Below are 22,287 nucleotides of genomic sequence, written 5' to 3' on the forward strand. Positions count from 1 at the left end.
TCATAACATTCGCGTTTTTATTAGGTTCTGATAATTTATTAGTCTAATATAAGTGTATATACTATAATATTTGATATGTGAATATAAGATCACCTTTTATTTCAGGGGTGACTTTGTTCGATTGGCGTAATCTACAGGACAGCTGCTTCTATAAAAATATTTTGCTTCTTTTTCCTTTACTCTTCGTAATTCACATGTTCCAAAGATTCTGCTACTCGGAAGGAACAGTGATCAAGTAAGACTGACCTTGGGGGCTTTACTAAAATGTGGGAGTGATGAAATAGTGCTTATCTTACGCGGAGAAGTATTGCAAATTTGTACCGCACTGTTTGTAATGGAACTTTTATAAGCCTGTGTGCTTATTGATTGGACACGGTACTTTCCTTTTCATGGACGATGCAGGAAAATGTGCGTTTTACTGGAGCTAACGTGGGAATATTAGGCGCGCCCGTTGAGTAAACAGTGTGATCTACGAACTAGAAACATCCCTGAACTGAACTGCCGCTGGAGTGCGTTGCGATCGCGTACACCACGTCGGGGACCACGTACCGTGTGCACGAGTCGCATCGCATCGTTCCTGAGCGGTCAGCAGCACGTTCGACTCGGCACGCCCAGCGTTAACGTCCGACAGCACGGTCCGTGTGACGACGGCCCGAGGTCGCGAGAAACCACTGGGGACTGGCGGCGAGGCTGGGAGTAGCGCCGGCGAGTCATCTGCGAGAGTGTCTGGGCGAGGGCGGCCCGATGTTGTCGTCGTGACTCAGCCGCCGCAGCACTGATGTGATGTGATGTGATGTGATGTGATGGGCCGCGCTGTGTGCTGCGTGAAAGTGAAGGAGGGAGCGGTGGTGGGCGGCGCGAAGCGTGGGAGCGCAGGGGGCGACAAGAGCGCACGCGACGTCCTATTCTGCCGACACGGCTCAATATTCAGGGCCGAGAGTAGCGGAGGAAAAACAAACAAAGGCTGCAGCGCCTCGCGCCGCAGTGAATCTACATCTACATCTATACTCCGCAAGCCACCCAACGGTGTGTGCCCGAGGGCACTTTACGTGCCACTGTCATTACCTCCCTTTCCTGTTTCAATAGCGTACGGTTCGCGGGAAGAACGACTGCCGGAAAGCCTCCGTGCGCGCTCGAATCTCTCTAATTTTACATTCGTGATCTCCTCTGGAGGTATAAGTAGGGGGAAGCAATATATTCGATATGAAACTTCCTGGCAGATTAAAACTGTGTGCCGGACCGAGACTCGAACTCGGGACCTTTGCCTTTCGCGGGCAAGTGCTCTACCACTGAGCTACCCAACCACGACTCACGCCCGGTACTCACAGCTTTACTTCTGCCAGTACCTCGTCTCCTACCTTCCAAACTTTATAGAAGCCCTCCTGCGAACCTTGCAGAACTAGCACTCCTGAAAGAAAGGATACTGCGGAGACATTGCTTAGCCACAGCCTTGCGGATGTTTCCAGAATAAGATTTTCACTCTGCAGCGGAGTGCGCGCTGATATGAAACTTCCTGGCAGATTAAAATATTCTGGAAACATCCCCCAGGCTGTGGCTAAGCAATGTCTCCGCAGTATCCTTTCTTTCAGGAGTGCTAGTTCTGCAAGGTTCGCAGGAGGGCTTCTGTAAAGTTTGGAAGGTAGGAGACGAGGTACTGGCAGAAGTAAAGCTGTGAGTACCGGGCGTGAGTCGTGCTTCGGTAGCTCAGATGGTAGAGCACTTGCCCGCGAAAGGCAAAGGTCCCGAGTTCGAGTCTCGGTCGGGCACACAGTTTTAATTTGCCAGGAAGTTTCATATCAGCGCACACTCCGCTGCAGAGTGAAAATCTCATTCTGGAATATATTCGATACCTCATCCAGAAACACACCCTCTCGAGACCTGGACAGCAAGCTACACCGCGATGCAGAGCGCCTCTCTTGCAGAGTCTGCCACTCGAGTTTGCTAAGCATCTCCGTAACGCTCTCACACTTACGAAATAACCCTGTGACGAAACGCGCCGCTCTTCTCTGGATCTTCTCTATCTCCTCTGTCAACCCGACCTGGTACGGATCCCACACTGATGAGCAATACTCGAGTATAGGTCGAACGAGTGTTTTGTAAGCCACCTCCTTTGTTGATGGACTACATTTTCTAAGGACTCTCCTATTGAATCTCAACCTGGCACCCGCCTTACCAACAATTAATTTTATATGATCATTCCACTTCAATTCGGCATATTCCCAGACATTTTACAGAAGTAACTGCTACCAGTGTTTGTTCCGCTATCATATAATCGTACAATAAAGGATCCTTCTTTCTATGCATTCGCAATACATTACATTTGTCTATGTTAAGGGTCAGTTGCCACTCCCTGCACCGAGTGCCTATCCGCTGCAGATCTTCCTGCATTTCGCTACAATTTTCTAATGCTGCAACTTCTCTGTATACTACAGCATCATCCGCGAAAAACCGCACGGAACTTCCGACACTATCTACTAGGTGATTTATATATATTGTGAAAAGCAATGGTCCCATAACAGTCCCCTGTGGTACGCCAGAGGTTACTTTAACGTCTGTAGACGTCTCTCCATTGAGAACAACATGCTGTGTTGTGTTTGCTAAAAACTCTTCAATCCAGCCACACAGCTGGTCTGATATTCCGTAGGCTCTTACTTTGTTTATCAGGCGACAGTGCGGAACTGTATCGAACGCCTTCCGGAGGTCAAGGAAAATGGCATCTACGTGGGAGCCTGTATCTAATATTTTCTGGGCCTCATGAACAAATAGAGCGATTTGGGTGTCACACGATCGCTGTTTCCGGAATCCGTGTTGATTCCTACAGAGTAGATTCTGGGTTTCCAGAAACGACATGATACGCGAGGAAAAAGCATGTTATAAAATTCTACAACAGATCGACGTCAGAGATATAGGTCTATAGTTTTGCGCATCTGCTCGACGACCCTTCTTGAAAACTGGAACTACCTGTGGTCCTTTCCAATCATTCGGAACCTTCCGTTCCTCTAGAGACTTGCGGTACACGGCTGTTAGAAGGGGGGCAAGTTCTTTCGCGTACTCTGTGTAGAATCGAACTGGTATCCCATCGGGTCCAGCGGCCTTTCCTCTGTTGAGAGATTTCACTTGCTTTTCTGATTCTTGGACAGTTATTTCGATGTCAGCCATTTTTTCGTTCGCGCCAGAATTTAGAGAGGCAACTGCAGTACGGTCTTACTCGCGAATCGGACTACAAGGCGGTGATCAGGCAACCAATTTTCCAGCAGACTGCTTTCCGTTCAGTCTCCATGTCGATTGCCGTAACAACCCAACGACAACAGTCTCCCCACCCACGGGAGGTACACTGGTAAGCCAAAAAGTTACGACCGCTGCCTAACGCGACGTTGCTTGCCTCCTGGTTACTTTGCGGGCACGCCCGACGCGGCAACATATAATACACTATGTGATCCAAAGTATCCGGACACCCCCGACAACGAACGTTTTTCGTATTAGGTGCATTGCGCTGCCAGGTATCCTATATCAGCGACCTCAGTAGTCATCAGACATCGTGAGAGAGCAGAATGGGGCGCTCCGCGGAACTCACGGACTTCGAACGTGGTCGGGTGACCGAGTGTCACTTTTGTGTCATAAGTCAGTAGGCAAGATTTGGTTCAAAATGGCTCTGAGCACTATGGGACTTAACATCTGTGGTCATCAGTCCCCTAGAACTTAGAACTACTTAAACCTAACTAACCGAAGGACATCACATACATCCATGCCCGAGGCAGGATTCGAACCTGCGACCGTAGCAGTCGCGCGGTTCCGGACTGAGCGCCTAGAACCGCTGGACCACCGCGGCCGGCAGGCAAGATTTCCACAATCCTGAACATGCCTAGGTCCACTGTTTCCGATGTGACAGTGAAGTGGAAACGTGAAGGGACGCGTACAGCACAAAGGCGTACAGGCCGACCTCGTCTGTGGACTGGCTGAGAACGCCGACAGTTGAAGAGGGTCGTAATGTGTAATAGGCATACATCTATCCGGACACAGGAATTCCAGACTGCATCTAAGTTCTAGCGGACTGATGACCTCAGATGTTGTCCCACAGTGCTTAGAGCCATTTTGAAGCAATCGACAAATACGAAGTGTACTTCCTTCTTCAAGTCACGACAGACGGATTTGATTCTACCTTTAACGGTTCCTATTTATGTTCGAAATTTACTTTACAGTTGCTAACTTGATTGTCCAGTACAAATAATGTAGTTAGGCATTGACACTTCTGGCAAATAAGATGCTCGTATGGCAGCGTACTTTTCTGTTCCCTGCTGGGTTGGTTCCGCTGAGTCCCCAAACCGTGGGAATGCTTGGTTTCGGTGTCCGCCGTCGGACCCCGCCATCAGGGTTAGTGACTTCGGTGTGTGTTTCCATCCAGTCGCCGTATGTGCGGGGTGTTGGAATTTCAAGTCTCTCCGCAGTGCCGTATGATTGTTCGCCTGCCTGGGTCACTTCTCTTCAAGTGGACTCTCCTGACGTTCCACTGTTTCGTTTATCTCGGATGTGGCGACTTGTTGCACAGACTGACGTTAACTTTACACCTAGAACATTTTTTTCGGACGTTGCGCCGTGTTGGAGATATTTAGTTCTTACACACTAAAACAAACGCACAACTGAGGACCGTTCTAAAATAATGACGTAAGGGCGAGCAACAAGTATAAGGTGGAATATGAAGGTACAGTGTGCCATAAGGATACACAGGGTGTTACAAAAAGGTACGGCCAAACTTTCAGGAAACATTCCTCACACACAAATAAAGAAAAGATGTTATGTGGACATGTGTCCGGAAACGCTTAATTTCCATGTTAGAGCTCATTTTAGTTTCGTCAGTATGTACTGCACTTCCTCGATTCACCGCCAGTTGGCCCAATTGAAGGAAGGTAATGTTGACTTCGGTGCTTGTGTTGACATGCGACTCATTGCTCTACAGTACTAGCATCGAGCACACCAGTACGTAGCATCCGCAGGTTAGTGTTCATCACGAACGTGGTTTTGCAGTCAGTGCAATGTTTACAAATGCGGAGTTGGCAGACGCCCATTTGATGTACGGATTAGCACGGGGCAATAGCCGTGGCGCGGTACGTTTGTATCGAGACAGATTTCCAGAACGAAGGTGTCCCGACAGGAAGACGTTAGAAGCAATTGATCGGCGTCTTAGGGAGCACGGAACATTCCGGCCTGTGACTCGCGACTGGGGAAGACCTAGAACGACGAGGACACTTGCAACGGACGAGGCAATTCTTCGTGCAGTTGACGATAACCCTAATGTCGGCGTCAGAGAAGTTGCTGCTGTACAAGGTAACGTTGACCACGTCACTGTATGGAGAGTGCTACGGGAGAACCAGTTGTTTCCGTACCGTGTACAGCGTGTGCAGGCACTATCGGCAGCTGATTGGCCTCCACGGGTACACTTCTGCGAATGGCTCATCCGACAGTGTGTCAATCCTCATTTCAGTGCAAATGTTCTCTTTACGGATGAGGCTTCATTCCGACGTGATCAAATTGTAAATTTTCACAATCGACATGTGTGGGCTGACGAGAATCCGCACGCAATTGTGCAATCACGTCATCGATACAGATTTTCTGTGAACGTTTGGGCAGGCATTGTCGGTGATGTCTCGATTGGGCCCCACGTTCTTCCACCTACGCTCAATGGAGCACGTTATCACGATTTCATACGGGATACTCTACCTGTGCTGCAAAATATGTGCCTTTACAAGTACGGCACAACATGTGGTTCATGCACGATGGAGCTCCTGCACATTTCAGTCGAAGTGTTCGTACGCTTCTCGACAACAGATTCGGTGACCGATGGATTGGTAGAGGCGGACCAATTCCGTGGCCTCCACGCTCTCCTGACCTCAACCCTCTCGACTTTCATTTATGGGGGATTTGAAAGCTCTTGTCTACGCAACCCCGGTACCAAATGTAGAGACTCTTCGTGCTCGTATTGTGGACGGCTGTGATACAATACGCCATTCTCCAGGGCTGCATCAGCGCATCGGGGATTCCGTGCGACGGAGGGTGGATCCATGTATCCTCGCTAACCGAGGACATTTTGAACATTTCCTGTAACAAAGTGTTTGAAGTCACGCTGGTACGTTCTGTTGCTGTGTGTTTCCATTCCACGATTAATGTGATTTGAAGAGAAGAATGAGCTCTAACATGGAAAGTAAGCGTTTCCGGACACATGTCCACATAACATCTTTTCTTTGGTTGTGTGTGAGGAAGGTTTCATGAAAGTTTGGCCATACGTTTTTGTAACACCCTGTATAGACATAACAGTTAAGAAGACTGAGGACTTGGTTGAATTTCTCATTTGGTTTAAGCACGTTCATGGTCGATCTTGAAAAAAACTTACTGGATTATTAATTCTCTCTGGAACTGTAAACGGCGTCCGAAAGGCTTTGGAAGGCGCAACGGTAACGACCGACCGCCGTGACATCCTTAGCTGATCGGAATCGCTGGGTGAGGATACGGAGGGGCGTGTGGTCGGTACAGCGCTCTCCTGGCCGATGCCAGTGCTTCGCCACCGAGTAGCTCCCCAGCTGGCCTCACGAGGGCGGCAGACTGGACGGTCACCCATCCGAGTGCCGGCCCAGCCGGAGAGAGCTTTACTCGTAAATCGGTGTCAACATTGCGGCGAGGCCGTTGGCATGGTGTTCGAAGGGCCACATAAATTCAAAAGCACGTAAACGACTTAATCAGAAAACGAGTACAGCTTTGTTTTCCTGCTCGGTTATTTAGCTCCTGGCATGTTTTCTCAGTTTCTAGTTTTTCTTTAGTTTATATCCCGTTCTTTTTTCCATTTTATTATAACTCCTTGAAAAATTTTCTTATTTCGTTTCAATTTTCATGTCACTTTGCCCCAGTTTTTTATCGCTTTTTCGTTTTTTCTATTTCACTATCGTTTTTTATTCATTGTTTTGTATTCTTTTTAACCCTGTCGGCAGTTTACAACTTCATGGGTAGTTTTTCCATTTTATTGTTATTTTTCGAATTTCCGAGCTTTCTAATTATTACTGCGTTTTACAGTGTTTCTGTTTTTCTAAATGTTTGCACTCGGGTGTGTTTTTTGTGTTTGGCAGTGATGTTGTTCGTCGATTCATTTCATTTGTTGATAGAACTGGAAGGGAAATCAGCTTTGGTCGTACTTCGTTGTTTTATTGTCCGCAAAATCGATTTTCGGTCACTTAGTGACCATCCTCAGTGCTGTAATATACAATTAAAATTGGTAGGCACTGGCATCAAGCTATAACCACAAGCTTACAGCTTAGAGCGATCGCTCTAAGCTGTAAGGTGTTTGGTCGTGGTGCACACAACACGCCATGGAGTCGCCAATCATTTGTTGATTGTTTCGTTTTTTCGGTCGTTACTGTTTTCTATTCTTGTCGTATTTTAGAATCGTTCACTTTCTGCTTTTCGTTGCAATTTCATTGATTTTTCTTAGACTTTTTGTTGTTGTTGTTGTTGTTGTCTTCAGTCCTGTGGAAGCTTCTTCATCTCCCAGTACTTAATGCAACCTACAGCCTTTTGAATCTGCTTAGTGTAATCATCTCTTGGTGTCCCTCTACGATTTTTACCCTCCACGCTGCCCTCCAATGCTAAATTGGTGATCCCTTGATGCCTGAAAACGTGTCCTACCAACCGATCCCTTCTTCTACTCAAGTTGTGCCACAAACTCTTCTCCCCAATTCTATTCAATACCTCCTCATTAGTTATGTGATCTACCCATCTAATCTTCAGTATTCTTCTGTAGCACCACATTTCGAAAGCTTCTAGTGTAGCCATGTATGGAAGTGAAACATGGACGATAAATAGTTTGGACTTGTTTTTATTTACTTTTTTATTCCCGTATTCTTTTCGATTTGTCTGTTTCTTCCATCTGATTTCCCTTCCTTTCCGCTATACTTTTCGTTTTTTAAATACGCTTTAGCTTTGTTTTTGCAATTCACCTTCTGTTTGTCTTACTCTATTTACATTTTCTTCTTTCAGTTTCCTTTACATTTTTTGTCTTTATCTTTGGTTTCACTTTTCGGTATTACACTAATGTTTTGTTTCTTTTTCTTTTTTTCTAATTTTACCCGATCAACATTAGACGTCAGGTGGGAGTGTGTGTGCGCTGTTGGCTGTTGCAGGTGGTTCCACCCCAACATCTCGGGCATCGAGGCGGAGCTGCTGCTGATGGAGCGAGGCTTCGACGGCAGCTTCCTGGCCAGGCCGAGCCGCAGCAACCCGGGGGACCTCACGCTCTCCGTCAGGTAACTCTTACAACCCACTGACTGACACTGTTGGCTGCCGTGGCGAGGCGGCCGCGCCGGCGTCCGCTCACAGGGCGCATTCTGCGGGGCTCAACACTCGTGTGTAGGCAGGGAGGCGCGGGCCCCAACGACAGTTGCAGAATACACTCTAACAGGAGAAAAAGACGCATCGCGCAGGAGGGAAATCGGTAGATGTGATTACACACACTGCTGGCCGTTAAAATTGCTACACCAAGAAGAAATGCACATGATAAACGGGTATTCATTGGACAAATATATTATACTAGAACTGATACGTGATTACATTCTGACGCAGTTTGGGTGAATAGATCCTATGAAATCAGTACCCAGAACAACCACCTCTGGCCGTAATAACGGCCTCTATACGCCTGGGCATTAAGTCAAACAGAGCTCGGATGGCGTGTACAGGTACAGCTGCCCTTGCAGCTTCAACACGATACCAGAGTTCATCGAGAGTAGTGACAGGCGTATTGTGACGAGCCAGTTGCTCGGCCACCATTGACCAGACGTTTTCAGTTGGCGAGAGATCTGGAGAATGTGCTGGCCAGGACAGCAGTCGAACATTTTCTGTGTCCAGAAAGGCCCGTACAGGACCTGCAACGTACGGTCGTGCATTATCCTGCTGAAATGTAGGGTTTCGCAGGGATCGAATGAAGGGTAGAGCGACGGGTCGTAACACATCTGAAACGTTTTTCTGCAGATCTATCTGATATCTACAGATCTCCGTCCTATTCTAGTAATTCCTTCGCGATATCTGCTTTTTTTTTTTTTTTTTTTTTTTTTTTTTTTTTTTTTTTTTTTTTTTTTTTTTTTTGTAATGTGCATAAGTATGCCTGCAATTTTCGAACTGGCTTTTGTCGAAGGACATCGGGAGTTAAGTTTTCCGGTTGATCAGTGTTGAGCTGCTAGTCGTGTCCCAGAGGCCGTGTGTGTGTGTGTGTGGGGGAGAGAGAGAGAGAGAGAGAGAGAGAGAGAGAGAGAGAGAGACACATGGGTGAGCGGGGAGCTGGTGCGGCCCGCCTCTAAGCGTGCACCGTGCCTGTACGTAGACACGCACAGTGGACAGTGGAATGACTGCTTCTGTGTGTGTCTCTGTGTGTGCCCGGGCCAGGAGGAACGGCGAGGTGACGCACATCAAGATCCAGAACACGGGCGACTTCTACGACCTGTACGGCGGCGAGAAGTTCGCGACGCTGTCGGAGCTGGTGCAGTACTACACGGAGAACCAGGGCCAGCTGCGCGAGAAGTCGGGGGAGCTGATCGAGCTGCGCTGCCCGCTCAACTGCAGCCAGCAGCCGGAGGCCGCCGCGTCCTGCACCGAGCGGTGAGTACACACACACCTCTCTCCACGTCTCACGACGCCGCCGTCTCCATCTCTAGAGGTAGACCGAGGCCGGCTTCCTACCAGCTGTGGCGCGCTAAACCCGGGCCGGCAAAACAAATCGAGGCTCCCCTTGCTGCCCCCTCCCACCCCTCCCTCTCCGAGAGTTTCAAACGCAAACGGAAGCAACTCCCACATTGCTTATCATCCTCGTTTTGTGTCGTGATAATTCACAAGCTATAACGTTATTTTACGTAACACTGAAAGTGACTGCTCTCGTCATCTCGTTGCTATTATTTAATAGCAATGTTGCCCCTTATACGACAGAAATCATTACAGGGCTATTACAAATGATTGAAGCGATTTCATAAATTCGCTGTAGCTCCATTATTTGACATATGGTCACGACACACTACAGATACGTAGAAAAACTCATAAAGTTTTGTTCGGCTGAAGCCGCACTTCAGGTTTCTGCCGCCAGAGCGCTCGAGAGCGCAGTGAGACAAAATGGCGACAGGAGCCGAGAAAGCGTATGTCGTGCTTGAAATGCACTCACATCAGTCAGTCATAACAGTGCAACGACACTTCAGGGCGAAGTTCAGCAGAGATCCACCAACTGCCAACTCCATTCAGCGATGGTATGCGCAGTTTAAAGCTTCTGGATGCCTCTGTAAGGGGAAATCGACGGGTCGGCCTGCAGTGAGCGAAGAAACGGTTGAACGCGTGCGGGCAAGTTTCACGCGTAGCCCGCGGAAGTCGACGAATAAAGCGAGCAGGGAGCTAAACGTACCACAGCCGACGGTTTGGAAAATCTTACGCAAAAGGCTAAAGCAGAAGCCTTACCGTTTACAATTGCTACTAGCCCTGACACCCGATAGCAAAGTCAAACGCTTTGAATTTTCGGCGCGGTTGAAACAGCTCATGGAAGAGGATGCGTTCAGTGCGAAACTTGTTTTCAGTGATGAAGCAACATTTTTTCTTAATGGTGAAGTGAACAGACACAATGTGCGAATCTGGGCGGTAGAGAATCCTCACGCATTCGTGCAGCAAATTCGCAACTCACCAAAAGTTTACGCGTTTTGTGCAATCTCACGGTTTAAAGTTTACGGCCCCTTCTTCTTCTGCGAAAAAAACGTTACAGGACACGTGTATCTGGACATGCTGGAAAATTGGCTCATGCCACAACTGGAGACCGAGAGCTCCGACTTCATCTTTCAACAGGATGGTGCTCCACCGCACTTCCATCGTCATGTTCGGCATTTCTGAAACAGGAGATTGGAAAACCGACGGATCGGTCGTGGTGGAGATCATGATCAGCAATTCGTGTCATGGCCTCCACGCTCTCCCGACTTAACCCTGTGCGATTTCTTTCTGTGGGGTTATGTGAAAGATTCAGTGTTTAAACCTCCTCTACCAAGAAACGTGCCAGAACTGCGAGCTCGCATCAACGATGCTTTCGAACTCATTGATGGGGACATGCTGCGCCGAGTGTGGGGGGAACTTGATTATTGGCTTGATGTCTGCCGAATCACTAAAGGGGCACATATCGAACATTTGTGAATGCCTAGAAATACTTTTTGAGTTTTTGTATGTGTGTGCAAAGCATTGTGAAAATATCTCAAATAATAAAGTTATTGTAGAGCTGTGAAATCGCTTCAATCATTTGTAATAACCCTGTACTTCATTTCTGTTGTTCGAATCTGTTATTTATGTTTCGCAACAAAGTAGGCATAGAGCGAGCGGGGTGTAGAAAAATGAATCCATATTTCCCAAACCGAGAGGAAGATTACTGTCTTCATAAAAATTCTTTCAGTGCGTGGTCGAATGTACTTTACTTCCGGAAAAGCCACAGTCTTGCTCCGATCTTCATGAAATTTTGCGCATTTGATCTTCAAAACGAGGGGAACCTCACCGTCTACGTCAAATTTCATACTGTGTACGGCGGAGGGTACCTTACAACAGAATTCCACACCGTTTGACTGATCAGCTTGGGAATTGGCTCATCTATGTATCTTTTCGTGCTGAAGGCATTTATACAAACCAACGTATGCCGGATGGCGGACGCTTGGCCTACCTTTAAATAAATTCGACATCGTCTCGTCAATCAGCACGAAAGTTGGCAGATATACGTATTTTTTCTTAAACGGGGAAAGAGGAGATGGCATGACGGAGGCGGAGGACGAGATATACGGAGAGAGGAGAACGTGATGGGGGCGGGGAGGTGGAGGAGGTGAAACCAGAGAAGTGACAGAAGCAAATTAAAAGAGAGAGGGAGCAGCAGGTAAACAGAGAAAGGGGCAAGATGGGGAATGACTAATAGAACACTGTAATAAATACATAAATTCGGGGTGTTATTGTGAATTTGATGTAGTATTAGAGAAAGCGGAGGAGGTGGACAGAGAAGGAAAGATGGATGGAGAAGGAGAGGAGGATGAAGTGTTGTGAGAGAGGGGGGGGGGGGCAGATGGAGGAGATGGAAAGAGAGACGGATGGGCGGAAGGAGCAGGTGGATAGAGAGACGAGAGATGAGGCAAGAGGGGATGAACTGACATAAAACTGGGATGAAGAAATATCCGGGCAACGCCGGGTTTACTGTTAGTAATTAGATAATTATTTACGCGACAATGGGCTTGTTCATCTGAAAGAAATTACAGAATATTTTCCTGTGGTTAGATGTGGCGTATAAAGTCTCGATAACTAGAGTGTTGTTCTTGATGTCTACAAATGATAAAATTCGTTGCTCAATGCAGATGACTCCACCAAAGTTCATATAGTTGGAATTTCATCTTTATAAAATGAAGTAAATACTAATCAGCTGAAAAATGCTCCTGTTGGAGCACAATAAAGGCAAATATGATCGTGTTTGGAGGACTCTGGCAGAAAAGTGGGCAACCAGCTGTCTGAGTCCTCATTCCACCTTCCTCACCAAAAATCCTAGAAGCTTCACAGGACGAGCTACCATGTTATGTAAGAAATTTACCAAGTAAAATTTGCTTTGTTTAGTTAAAAATTCAAAAAATAGCAGATTTTGTATTAGAACTTTAGAAACCGTTAACAGCCTACTTTTGTGAATGGCACTCCGTCTTCAGGCCACATGTCGCCTACGGGGACCACCCGACCGCCGTGTCGTCCTCCTTGGGGATGCGGATAGGAGGGGCGTGGGGTCAGCACACCGCTCTCCCGGTCGTTAGGATGGTTTTCTTTGACCGGAGCCGCAACTATTCAGTCGAGTAGCTCCTCAATTGGCATCACGAGGCTGAGTGCGCCCCGAAAAATGGCAACAGCGCATGGCGGCCTGGATGGTCGCCCATCCGAGTGCCGGCCACGCCCGACAGCGCTTAACTCCGGTGATCTCATGGGAGCCGGTGTATCCACAGCGGCAAGGCCGTTGCCACTTTTGTGAATGAGATCCACCAAATACAAATAATTAGTTTCGTATGACATAAATGACGAAATTCCAGAATCGGCAAGTTAACTTCGCGAAATTATTGTTCCCGGTAAAATGTGTGCTGTATTTACACATACCGTTTTGAAACATCATCATTTTTAAGGCCCACAGCAAATCCCAACATCACGGTACATTTTTTATGATGCAACTTTTCGAATCTCTAGACTCCCTCCGTGGTGACGCTCGTGTTTCCGACTACAAATAAATATCGTAACCGTGAACTTTCCGACTGACATGAAAATAACATCCCTTCATATTTTACCCAGGCTTAGGACTGGCTAATGCACGTAGTACGTCTTTTAATCTTTTGTCAAGATCTATGTACCGTTTCTTTCTTTTTTGAAGAGGTAGGCCAATGGAATCTTTTGTAATTTCAAAAATAGCATACTGCCTCCTCCTCCTTCAGATTTTCAATCGAAAGTACACATTTGGATGTTTCTGATTTATTGAGGAGTTCAGTTTTCTATGCCAAGCTTCGACAGCATTCGTCGTTCTGTGTCGTTGGTTAAAAACATTCCACATTTCAATAGGTATATTAGGATTTTCCATCCACTGATCAACCATATAGTCTGCAAATGCTGTGATCTCTCCACTGGGCATTTGTTCCATTATTAAAATCCACGCTTCATCGACAGTGTTAAGTGGAGAACGTGCCACTGCAGCACACGTGCGACAAAACAATCGGACACCCTCCCTATCCCTGTAGTCTTCCGTTAGTCCCAGTTGCTGTATCTTCTTCCACAGACACTGGTTAAAGTCAAAATTACAACCGGAAAGTTGTGTTTCAGGCAACACTGAATTCATTGCTTTAATTGTAGCCATTTCAAAATCTAGCACTGCAGTTTTTGGTGACCACCCAGGCATCTTAGATTTCAATCCAGAAAAAAGTCTTACGAATGAATTTTGACTTTTGTCTGGCAGCAAAGCAAATAAAACAGGAAATATCTTAGTTGCCTCTTCTGTACTTCCGATGTCGACATGGATTGTGTACAATTGTATGAACTGTTTCGAACAGCTGTCAAATGTGCCATCCATAAGCACAGTTCCATTCGCAAGCAAATACTAGAAGTCTCTTGCCTGGAACAGAGCCATCATCATTCTTGAAACAACTATTAACCTTCGTAAATTTCAAAAGGTCTTCGCTAAGGTGAATTTCCGAACTAGAGCCAGGGTTCTGGGTTGTCCCAATAACTCCTCTTCTCGCACATATATGTGAAGAAACAAAGAAGGAAAATCTTGCCCTAACATTTGTGCCCGCTCTGCAATTACAATCACACTAAAATCCAGCTGTTGTACTATTCCATATCTAGGTAAGCTGTCAGACAGACTAGCCAAAACACTGAAATCCCAAAACCATAAAACGTCATTTTGTGTAAGAGGCACTACAGCTAATCTCCTATTCATCAGGAAGGGCAAAACAGATAAACTAAGCAACAGTGGAGTCTACAAAATAACCTGCACTGACTGCCATAAACCGTACTTTGTGGTCAAACGGGCCGGGCCATAACGACAAGGCTGACTGACTTCAGACTCCACTTTAGCTGAACCTGTGCTCAAAGGAGGACACAAAAATCTGACACACACAGAAGTGCTACATATGGCCAACAAAGGCAGGAAACCCAGCCTACTAGAAGCAATTGAAATTAACACTTAGTCCTAAATCCCCAGCTGGTCACCGAGCGAGGTGGCGTAGTCGTTAAACAGTGGACTCGCATTCGGGAGGACGACGGTTCAATCCCGCGTCCGGCCATCCTGATTTAGGTTTTCCGTGATTTCCCTAAATCGTTCCCCCTCCTTCCCTAATCCGATGAGACCGATGACCTCGCTGTCTGGTCTCCTTCCCCCAAACAACCCCCGCCCCCCCACAGTAAAGTAAACCTGCTGCTAACCACAAAGTGTCCCAATAGTAAACAAATTCACGCCCCAGTATAATGTAATAACCCTTATGTGTTTCATTCCTAACTGTAACTCAACTGTAACAATGTAATACTTGGTATACAGAGGGGTCCAAGAAAAAATGTATCCACTGTTTAAAAGTCCATAACTTGCAAACTAATTGACGGAGTTGTCTCATTTTTGGTGAAAGTGTAGCTTAAAGTCCAACTTGAAGATATCACTGTAGTTGTTCTAAATGGTCACCATTAACATCCACACACAAACGATGCCGCCGAACTGCAGCACGAACTACTGACTGCAACACGTGTTCAGTTGGATACTTGCACACGAATGTACGACGGATTCTCGAAGTTCACCCAATGTGCGTGGCTTTTGTCGATAAACGACGTCCTTTAGTGTTCCCGACAGGTAAAAGTCCAGAAGAGTGGTGGATACTCCACAGCACCTCTACGGCCTATCCATCTTCCTGGTAGATTTTCGTCGAGACACGCCCTAACACGATTTTGGCAGTGGACTGGGGCACCATCGTGTTGAAAGTAAACTCTTCCGTCTCCATACAGGTCTCGGAAGGCAGGTAAAATGGATGTCTGAAGCTTCTGAAGGTACACCTCACCGGCAACTGCGCCGTCAAACAAGAATGGCCCAATCGAACCCACACAACACATTTACTCCGGGCAAATTCACGGCTTTGTCTACACGGACGTTCGGATTTTCGGCGGCCCAGCAGATGGAGTTGTGCCGATTTACTGTACCACTGAGTTTGAACTGTGCCTCGTCAGACCGCACAATCATCTCTGCAAACTCTTCATCGTTGCGCACCATGTTAGTAAACCACTCGCAGTACTCCATTCTACCATCTGGGTCGTGGGATGTAGTACTTCCGCTTTGCTGTCTTCAAAATTCGCCGAACGCTTGAGCGACTCACTCCGGTTTCACGGGCACACTGTCCCACAGACTTCTGCGGTGAGCGAGTGAATTGTTGTAACACACGACGGGAGTTAGCTGGACTTGTTACTGTTACAGGTCGTCCAGATCGTTGTTTCTGTACATCCGTAACACAGCCTTCGGCTTCTAATTTGTCTCGAATGCGACGAATCGTCAAACGTGTCGGTGGCACTGTTTGATACTCATTTTGACATTGCCGTTGAACCTCATTAATGTTCTCGTACTTAACATACCAGTTCAAAACTTCCTTTCATCGAATGTAAGTCTTCGCCAGCCATGTTTACTCGAGTTACTAGGTGCAACTAAGAACAAAACACTATCTGGCGACTGGCATCTGACAAAACAAAACAACGCAATACAACGCTTGTGTGGCGATTGCCGGAATTACAAAGTATTACACTACCAGAGATGAGACAACTCTGTCAATTTGTTTTAAGCAGTGGTCACATTTTTTTGGACCCCTCTGTATGTTAATGCACAATTCTTCTAATAATCAAATGTAAACCCGTAAAGAAGACATCACTGTTGTACAACCAACAATTAGTCTCCAGTGCAACTGTTCACAACAAATACCAAAAAATTGTAATTTTGCAATAATGTGTGTTCTAAATAATTCTAATTGTTGTCATACCTGGTACTGACAAACCATAAAATGTGATTTACAGAACAAAAAGTCAAAAGACCCGTTTGACAGTTCCAAAGAAAATACCGCAACTAAAGATGGTATGTAAGTGCCTTGTACCTTAGTCCAGAATGTTTGGTTCATAAGAAGCTCCTTGTAAACAATAGCCAGTAGTTACCGGAAGATGGCCTAATAAGGAGAAAACTAGTTCATACAAATAAAAATCAGTAGAACAAAAAACCACCGAAGTGTTATTCAACGCGCGGACTTGTTATACGAGTACATCCAATTTGCAAAATTTTCTTTTGTTGTGTTCCTGCACATTTTCCTGGTGTACGTGTGCGTTTTCAGCTGTTTCGAATATTTAGTTTGTTGTTGGCAGTTGAAAACGTCGTGCTGTCCACAAGGGATCTCAGATCGATTCCATATTTCTAGATTTCCAGAAGGCTTTTGATACCGTTCCTCACAAGCGAGTGTTAATCAAATTGATTGCATATGGAGTATCGTCTCAGTTGTGTGCCTGCATTCGTGATTTCCTGTCAGAGAGGTCACAGTTCGTAGTGATAGACGGTAAATCATCGAGTAGAACAGAAGTGATATCTGGCGTTCCGCAAGGTAGTGTCATAGGCCCTCTGCTGTTCCTGATTTACATAAATGATCTAGGTGATGATCTGTGCAGCCCCCCTTAGATTGTTTGCAGATGACGCTCTAATTTACCGTCTAGTAAAATCATCAGACGATCAATTCCAATCACAAAATATCTAGAGAGAATTTCTGTATGGTGCGAAAAGTGGCAATTGGCACTATGCAAAGAAAAGTGCGAGGTCATCCACATGGGTACTAGAAGAAATCCTATAAATTTTGGGTATACGATAAATCGCACAAATCTAAGGACTATCAATACCTAGGAATTACAATTACGAGCAACGTAGATTGGAAATACCACATAGTACTGTGGGGACGGCGAAATAAAGACTGCGCTTTGTTGGCAGAACACGTAGAAGATGCGACAAACCCACTAAATAGATAGCCTACATTGCTGTTTTCTGCCCTCTGCTGGAATATTGCTGCGCGGTATGGCATCCTTACCACATAGGATTGATGGAGGACATCGAAAAAGTTCAAAGAAGGGCAGCCTCTTTCGTGTTACAGCGCAATAGGGGTGAGTTGGGATGGCAGTCACTGAAACAAAGTCGGCTTTCTTTGCCGCGAGATCTATTTACGAAATTTCAATCACCAACTTTCTCTTCCGAATGCGTAAATATTATTTTGATACCCACCTACGTAGGGAGAAATGGTCATAATAATAAAATCAGAGGTCGGAAGGAAAGATTTAGGTGTTCCTTTTTCCCACGCGCCATTCGAGAGTGGAATGGTAGAAAAATGGCATGAAAATGGTTCGATGAAGCCTCTGCCAGGCACTTAAGTGTGACCATGTAAGAGTAACCATGTAGATGTAGACATCTTTTCCATTGCTCGGTGAATTTTTACTTTCGAAAAAGATGGATCAAATCATTTGACAAATCACAAACGGCTGTGAGTACTATGCGACTTAACATCTGTCATGTCCCCTAGAACTTAGAACTACTTAAACCTAACTAACCCAAGGACATCACACACATCCATGCCCGAGGCAGGATTCGAACCTGCGACCGTAGCGGTGGCGCAGTTCCAGACTGTAGCACCTAGAACCGCTCGGTTGCTCTGGACGGCTCAATTTAGCACATGATTACTTTAAATGTTCAAAATCTTCACTGTTGGCGGCCATACACACAACAGAAGGACGAGCGGTCGCCGCAACTACGTCAGTCAATGTTACAGTGGCGAAGTTCCTCCAGCGTCCGTGGATTACGTAGATAGACGTTATCTTTCACACTTTCCCACAAGTAAAAGTCCATACGTGTTAGATGAGCCGATCGTGGAGGGAACTCAGTGGGTGCTTTTCGTCTGATCCAATTCCTCGGAAACTTGTCATCCGGCAAAGCTTGTACGCCTACATCCAAATCTACGTGATTACTCTGCTATTCACAATAAAGTGCCTGGCAGAGGGTTCAATGAACCACCTTCAAGCTGCCTCTCTACCGTTCCACTCTCGAACGGCACGCGGGATAAACGAGCACATAAATTTTTCTGTGCGAGCCCTGATTTCTCTTATTTTCTCGTGATGATCATTTCTCCCTATGTAGGTGGGTGCTAACAGAATATTTTGGCAATCTGAAGAGAAAACTAATAATTGAAATATCATAAAGATCCTGTCGCAACGAAAAACGCCTTTGTTTTAATGATTGCCACTCCAATTCACGTATCACGTGTGTCGCACTATCTCCCCTATTTCGCGCTAATACAAAACGAGCTGCCCTTCTTTGTACTTTATCTATGCCATCCGTCAGTCCCACCTGTTGCGGATCCCACACCGCACAGCAATACTCCAGAATAGGGCGGACAAGCGTGGTGTAAGCAGTCTCTTTAGTAGACCTGTTGCACCTTCCAAGTGTTCCGCCAATGGATCGCAGTCTGTGGTCTGCTCTACCCCACAACATTAACTATGTGATCGTTCCAATTCAGGATATTTGTACTTGTAATCCCCAAGTATTTAGATGAATTTACAGCCCTCAGATTTGTGTGACTTACCGCCTAATCGAAATTTAGCTGATTTCTTTTAGTACTCGTGTGAATAACTTCACACTTTTCCTTATTGAGGCTCAATTGCCACTTTTCGCATCATACAGATATCTTATCTAAATCACTTTGCAATTCATTTTGATCATCTGATGACTTTACAAGACGGTAAATGACAGCATCATCTGCAGACAAACTAAGACGGCTACTGAGATTGTCTCCTATGTCGTTAATATAGATGAGGAACAATAGAGGGGCTATATCACTTCCTTGGGGAACGCCGGATATTACTTATCTTTACCTCGATGACTTTCCACCTATTACTACGAACTGTGACCTTTCTGACAGGAAATCACGAATCCAGTCGCACAACTGAGGCGATACACCGTAGGCACGCAGTTTGGTTACAAGACGCTTGTGTGGAACGGTGTCGAAAGCCTTCTGGAAATCTAAAAATATGGAATCAATTTGACATCCCCTGTCGATAGCACTTATTACTTCACAAGAACGATATTTTCTGAATCCGTGCTGACTATATGTCAATACATAGTTTTCTTCGAGGTACTTCATAATGTTCGAATACAGTATGAGTTCCAAAACCCTACTGCAAATCAACGTTAGTGATATGGGCCTGTAATTCAGCGAATTACTCCTACTTCCGTTTTTGGGTATTGGTGTGGCTTGAACAATTTTCCAGTCTTCAGGTACGGATGTTTCTGTGAGCGAGAGGTTGTGGATAATTGCTAAATATCGAGCTTTTTTATCAGCGTACTCTGAGAGGAGCCTGACTGGTATACAGTGTGGACCGGAAGCCTTGCCTTTATTGCCTGCTTTGTTACACGTACGATATCTACTTCTATGTTTCGCATTTTGGCAGTTGTTCTTGACTGGAATTCAGGAATATTTACTTCATGTTTGGTGAAGGAGTTTCGGAAAACCGTGTTCAATAACTCTGCTTTAGTGGCACTGTCATCAGTGACTTCACCGTTGTTATCGCGCACTGAAGGTATTGGCTGCGTCTTCCCACTGGTGTGCTTTATGTATGACCAGAACCTCCTTGGGTTTTCTGCCAGATTTCGAGACAGCATTTCGTTGTGGAAATTATTAAAAGCATCTCGAAGTGAAATACGCGCTGTATTTGGAACTTGGGTAAAACTTTGCCAGTCATGGGGATTTTGCGTTCTTTTAAATTTGGCATGCCTTTTTCGCTGCTTCTGCAACAACGATCTGACCCGTTTTGTGTACCATGGGGGATCAGTACCATCACTTAATAATTTATGTGGTATATATCTCTCAATTGCTGTCGATACTACCTCTTTGAAAACATTCCACAACTATTCTACGCTTACATGGTCAGATCGGAAGGAGTGAAGACTGTCTCTTAAAAAGGTGTTAAGAGCATTTTTATCAGCTTTTTTAAATAGATATACTTTGCATTTCTCTTAGATGGTTGTAGGTGTTACGGTATTCAGCCTAACAGCAACTGCCTTAATCCCTGTATTCGTCACAACACTCACTATTTGTCCAGGATTATTTGTTGCTAAAAGGTCAAGTATGCTTTCGCAACCATTTACGCTTCGAGTGGGCTGATGAACTAATCGTTCAAAGTAATCTTCTGAGAAAGCATTCAGTACAGTTTCGGATGACGTTTAATGCCTGCCGCCGGCTTTAAACGTATAATTTTTGCAGCATGTGGAGGGTAGATTCAAGTCACGACCGACTGTAATTGTATGATCGGGGTGCTTACTTGAAATGAGACACAAGTTATCTTTGAACTGTTCAGCAACTATATCTTCTGAATTGGAGGGTTGGTAAAACCATCCAATTAATAGTTTAGTCCGATTATCAGGTGTAGCCTCTACCCATACTACGTCACGCGAACTATCTACTTCAATTTCGCCACAAGGCAAACTACCCCTGACAGCAATAAACACCACCAACTGTATTTAATCTACCCTTTCTGAACACTGTAAGATCGTTTGAAAAAATATCGGCTGAACTTATTTCCGGCTTTAGCCATCTTTCCCTACGTATAACTATTTGAGCTTCAGTGCTTTCTATTTGGGCTCGGGGCTCTGGATCTTTCCCAACACAGCTATGACAAGTTACAACTACAATACCAATCGTCTGTACAACTACCTTACCGTGTTTTACCGGTCCACTTTTAGACGGACGCCCTTTCTGTGTTTCCCTGAGGACCTCTAACCTAAAAAACTGCTCAGTCCCTTCCACACAGCCCCCGCTACCCGTGTAGCCGCCAACTGTGTGTAGTGGACTCCTGTAGTGGATTCTGTTAGAGGCAGCAAAGGACTTGGAAGAGCAGTTGAACGCGTTGGACAGTGTCTTGAAAGGAGGATGTAAGATGAACATCAACAAAAGCAAAACGAGGATAATGGAATGTAGTCGAATTGAGTCGGGTGATGCTGAGGGAATTGGATTAGGAAATGAGACACTCAAAGTAGTAAAGAAGTTTTGCTATTTGGGGAGCAAAATAACTGATGATGGTCGAAGTAGAGAGGATATAAAATGTAGACTGGCAATGGCAAGGAAAACGTTTCGGAAGAAGAGAAATTTGTTAACATCGAGTGTAGATTTAAGTGTCAGGAAGTCGTTTCTGAAAGTATTTGTATGGAGTGTAGCCATGTATGGAAGTGAAACGTGGACGATAAATAATTTGGACAAGAAGAGAATAGAAGCTTTCCAAATGTGGTGCTACAGAAGAATGCTGAAGATAAGGTGGGTAGATCACATAACTAATGAGGAGGTATTGAATAAGATTGGGGAGAAGAGGAGTTTGTGGTACAACTTGACCAGAAGAAGGGATCGGTTGGTAGGACATGTTTTGAGGCATCAAGGGATCACAAATGTAGCATTGGAGGGCAGCGTGGAGGGTAAAAATCGTAGAGGGAGACCCAGAGATGAATAGACTAAGCAGATTCAGAAGGATGTAGGCTGCAGCAGGTACTGGGAGACGAAGAAGCTTGAACAGGATAGTGTAGCATGGAGAGCTGCATCAAACCAGTCTGAGGACTGAAGACCACAACAACAACAACATATACCTGGCAAAATCGGTGTGTGTAACATTTCCGGGTACACTTCTGTAGTGACAGCTGCGTCAAAGAAAACGGTT

The 22,287-nt window shown here is 45.6% G+C and overlaps 1 protein-coding gene across 1 annotated transcript in view; it reads left to right on the forward strand.

Annotated features, from left to right (window-relative positions):
- LOC124553601 (tyrosine-protein phosphatase non-receptor type 11-like) overlaps positions 1–22,287 on the forward strand; it is a 255,423-nt gene that overhangs the window by 59,194 nt on the left and 173,942 nt on the right. Inside the window, exons 3-4 of the mRNA XM_047127457.1 lie at positions 8,163–8,285; positions 9,418–9,630. Of these exons, the coding sequence (XP_046983413.1) occupies positions 8,163–8,285; positions 9,418–9,630 (336 nt within the window). The remainder of the gene's footprint in view (positions 1–8,162; positions 8,286–9,417; positions 9,631–22,287) is intronic.

The sequence above is a fragment of the Schistocerca americana genome, chromosome 11 (genome assembly GCF_021461395.2).
Source record: "Schistocerca americana isolate TAMUIC-IGC-003095 chromosome 11, iqSchAmer2.1, whole genome shotgun sequence".
Taxonomy (NCBI): domain Eukaryota; kingdom Metazoa; phylum Arthropoda; class Insecta; order Orthoptera; family Acrididae; genus Schistocerca; species Schistocerca americana.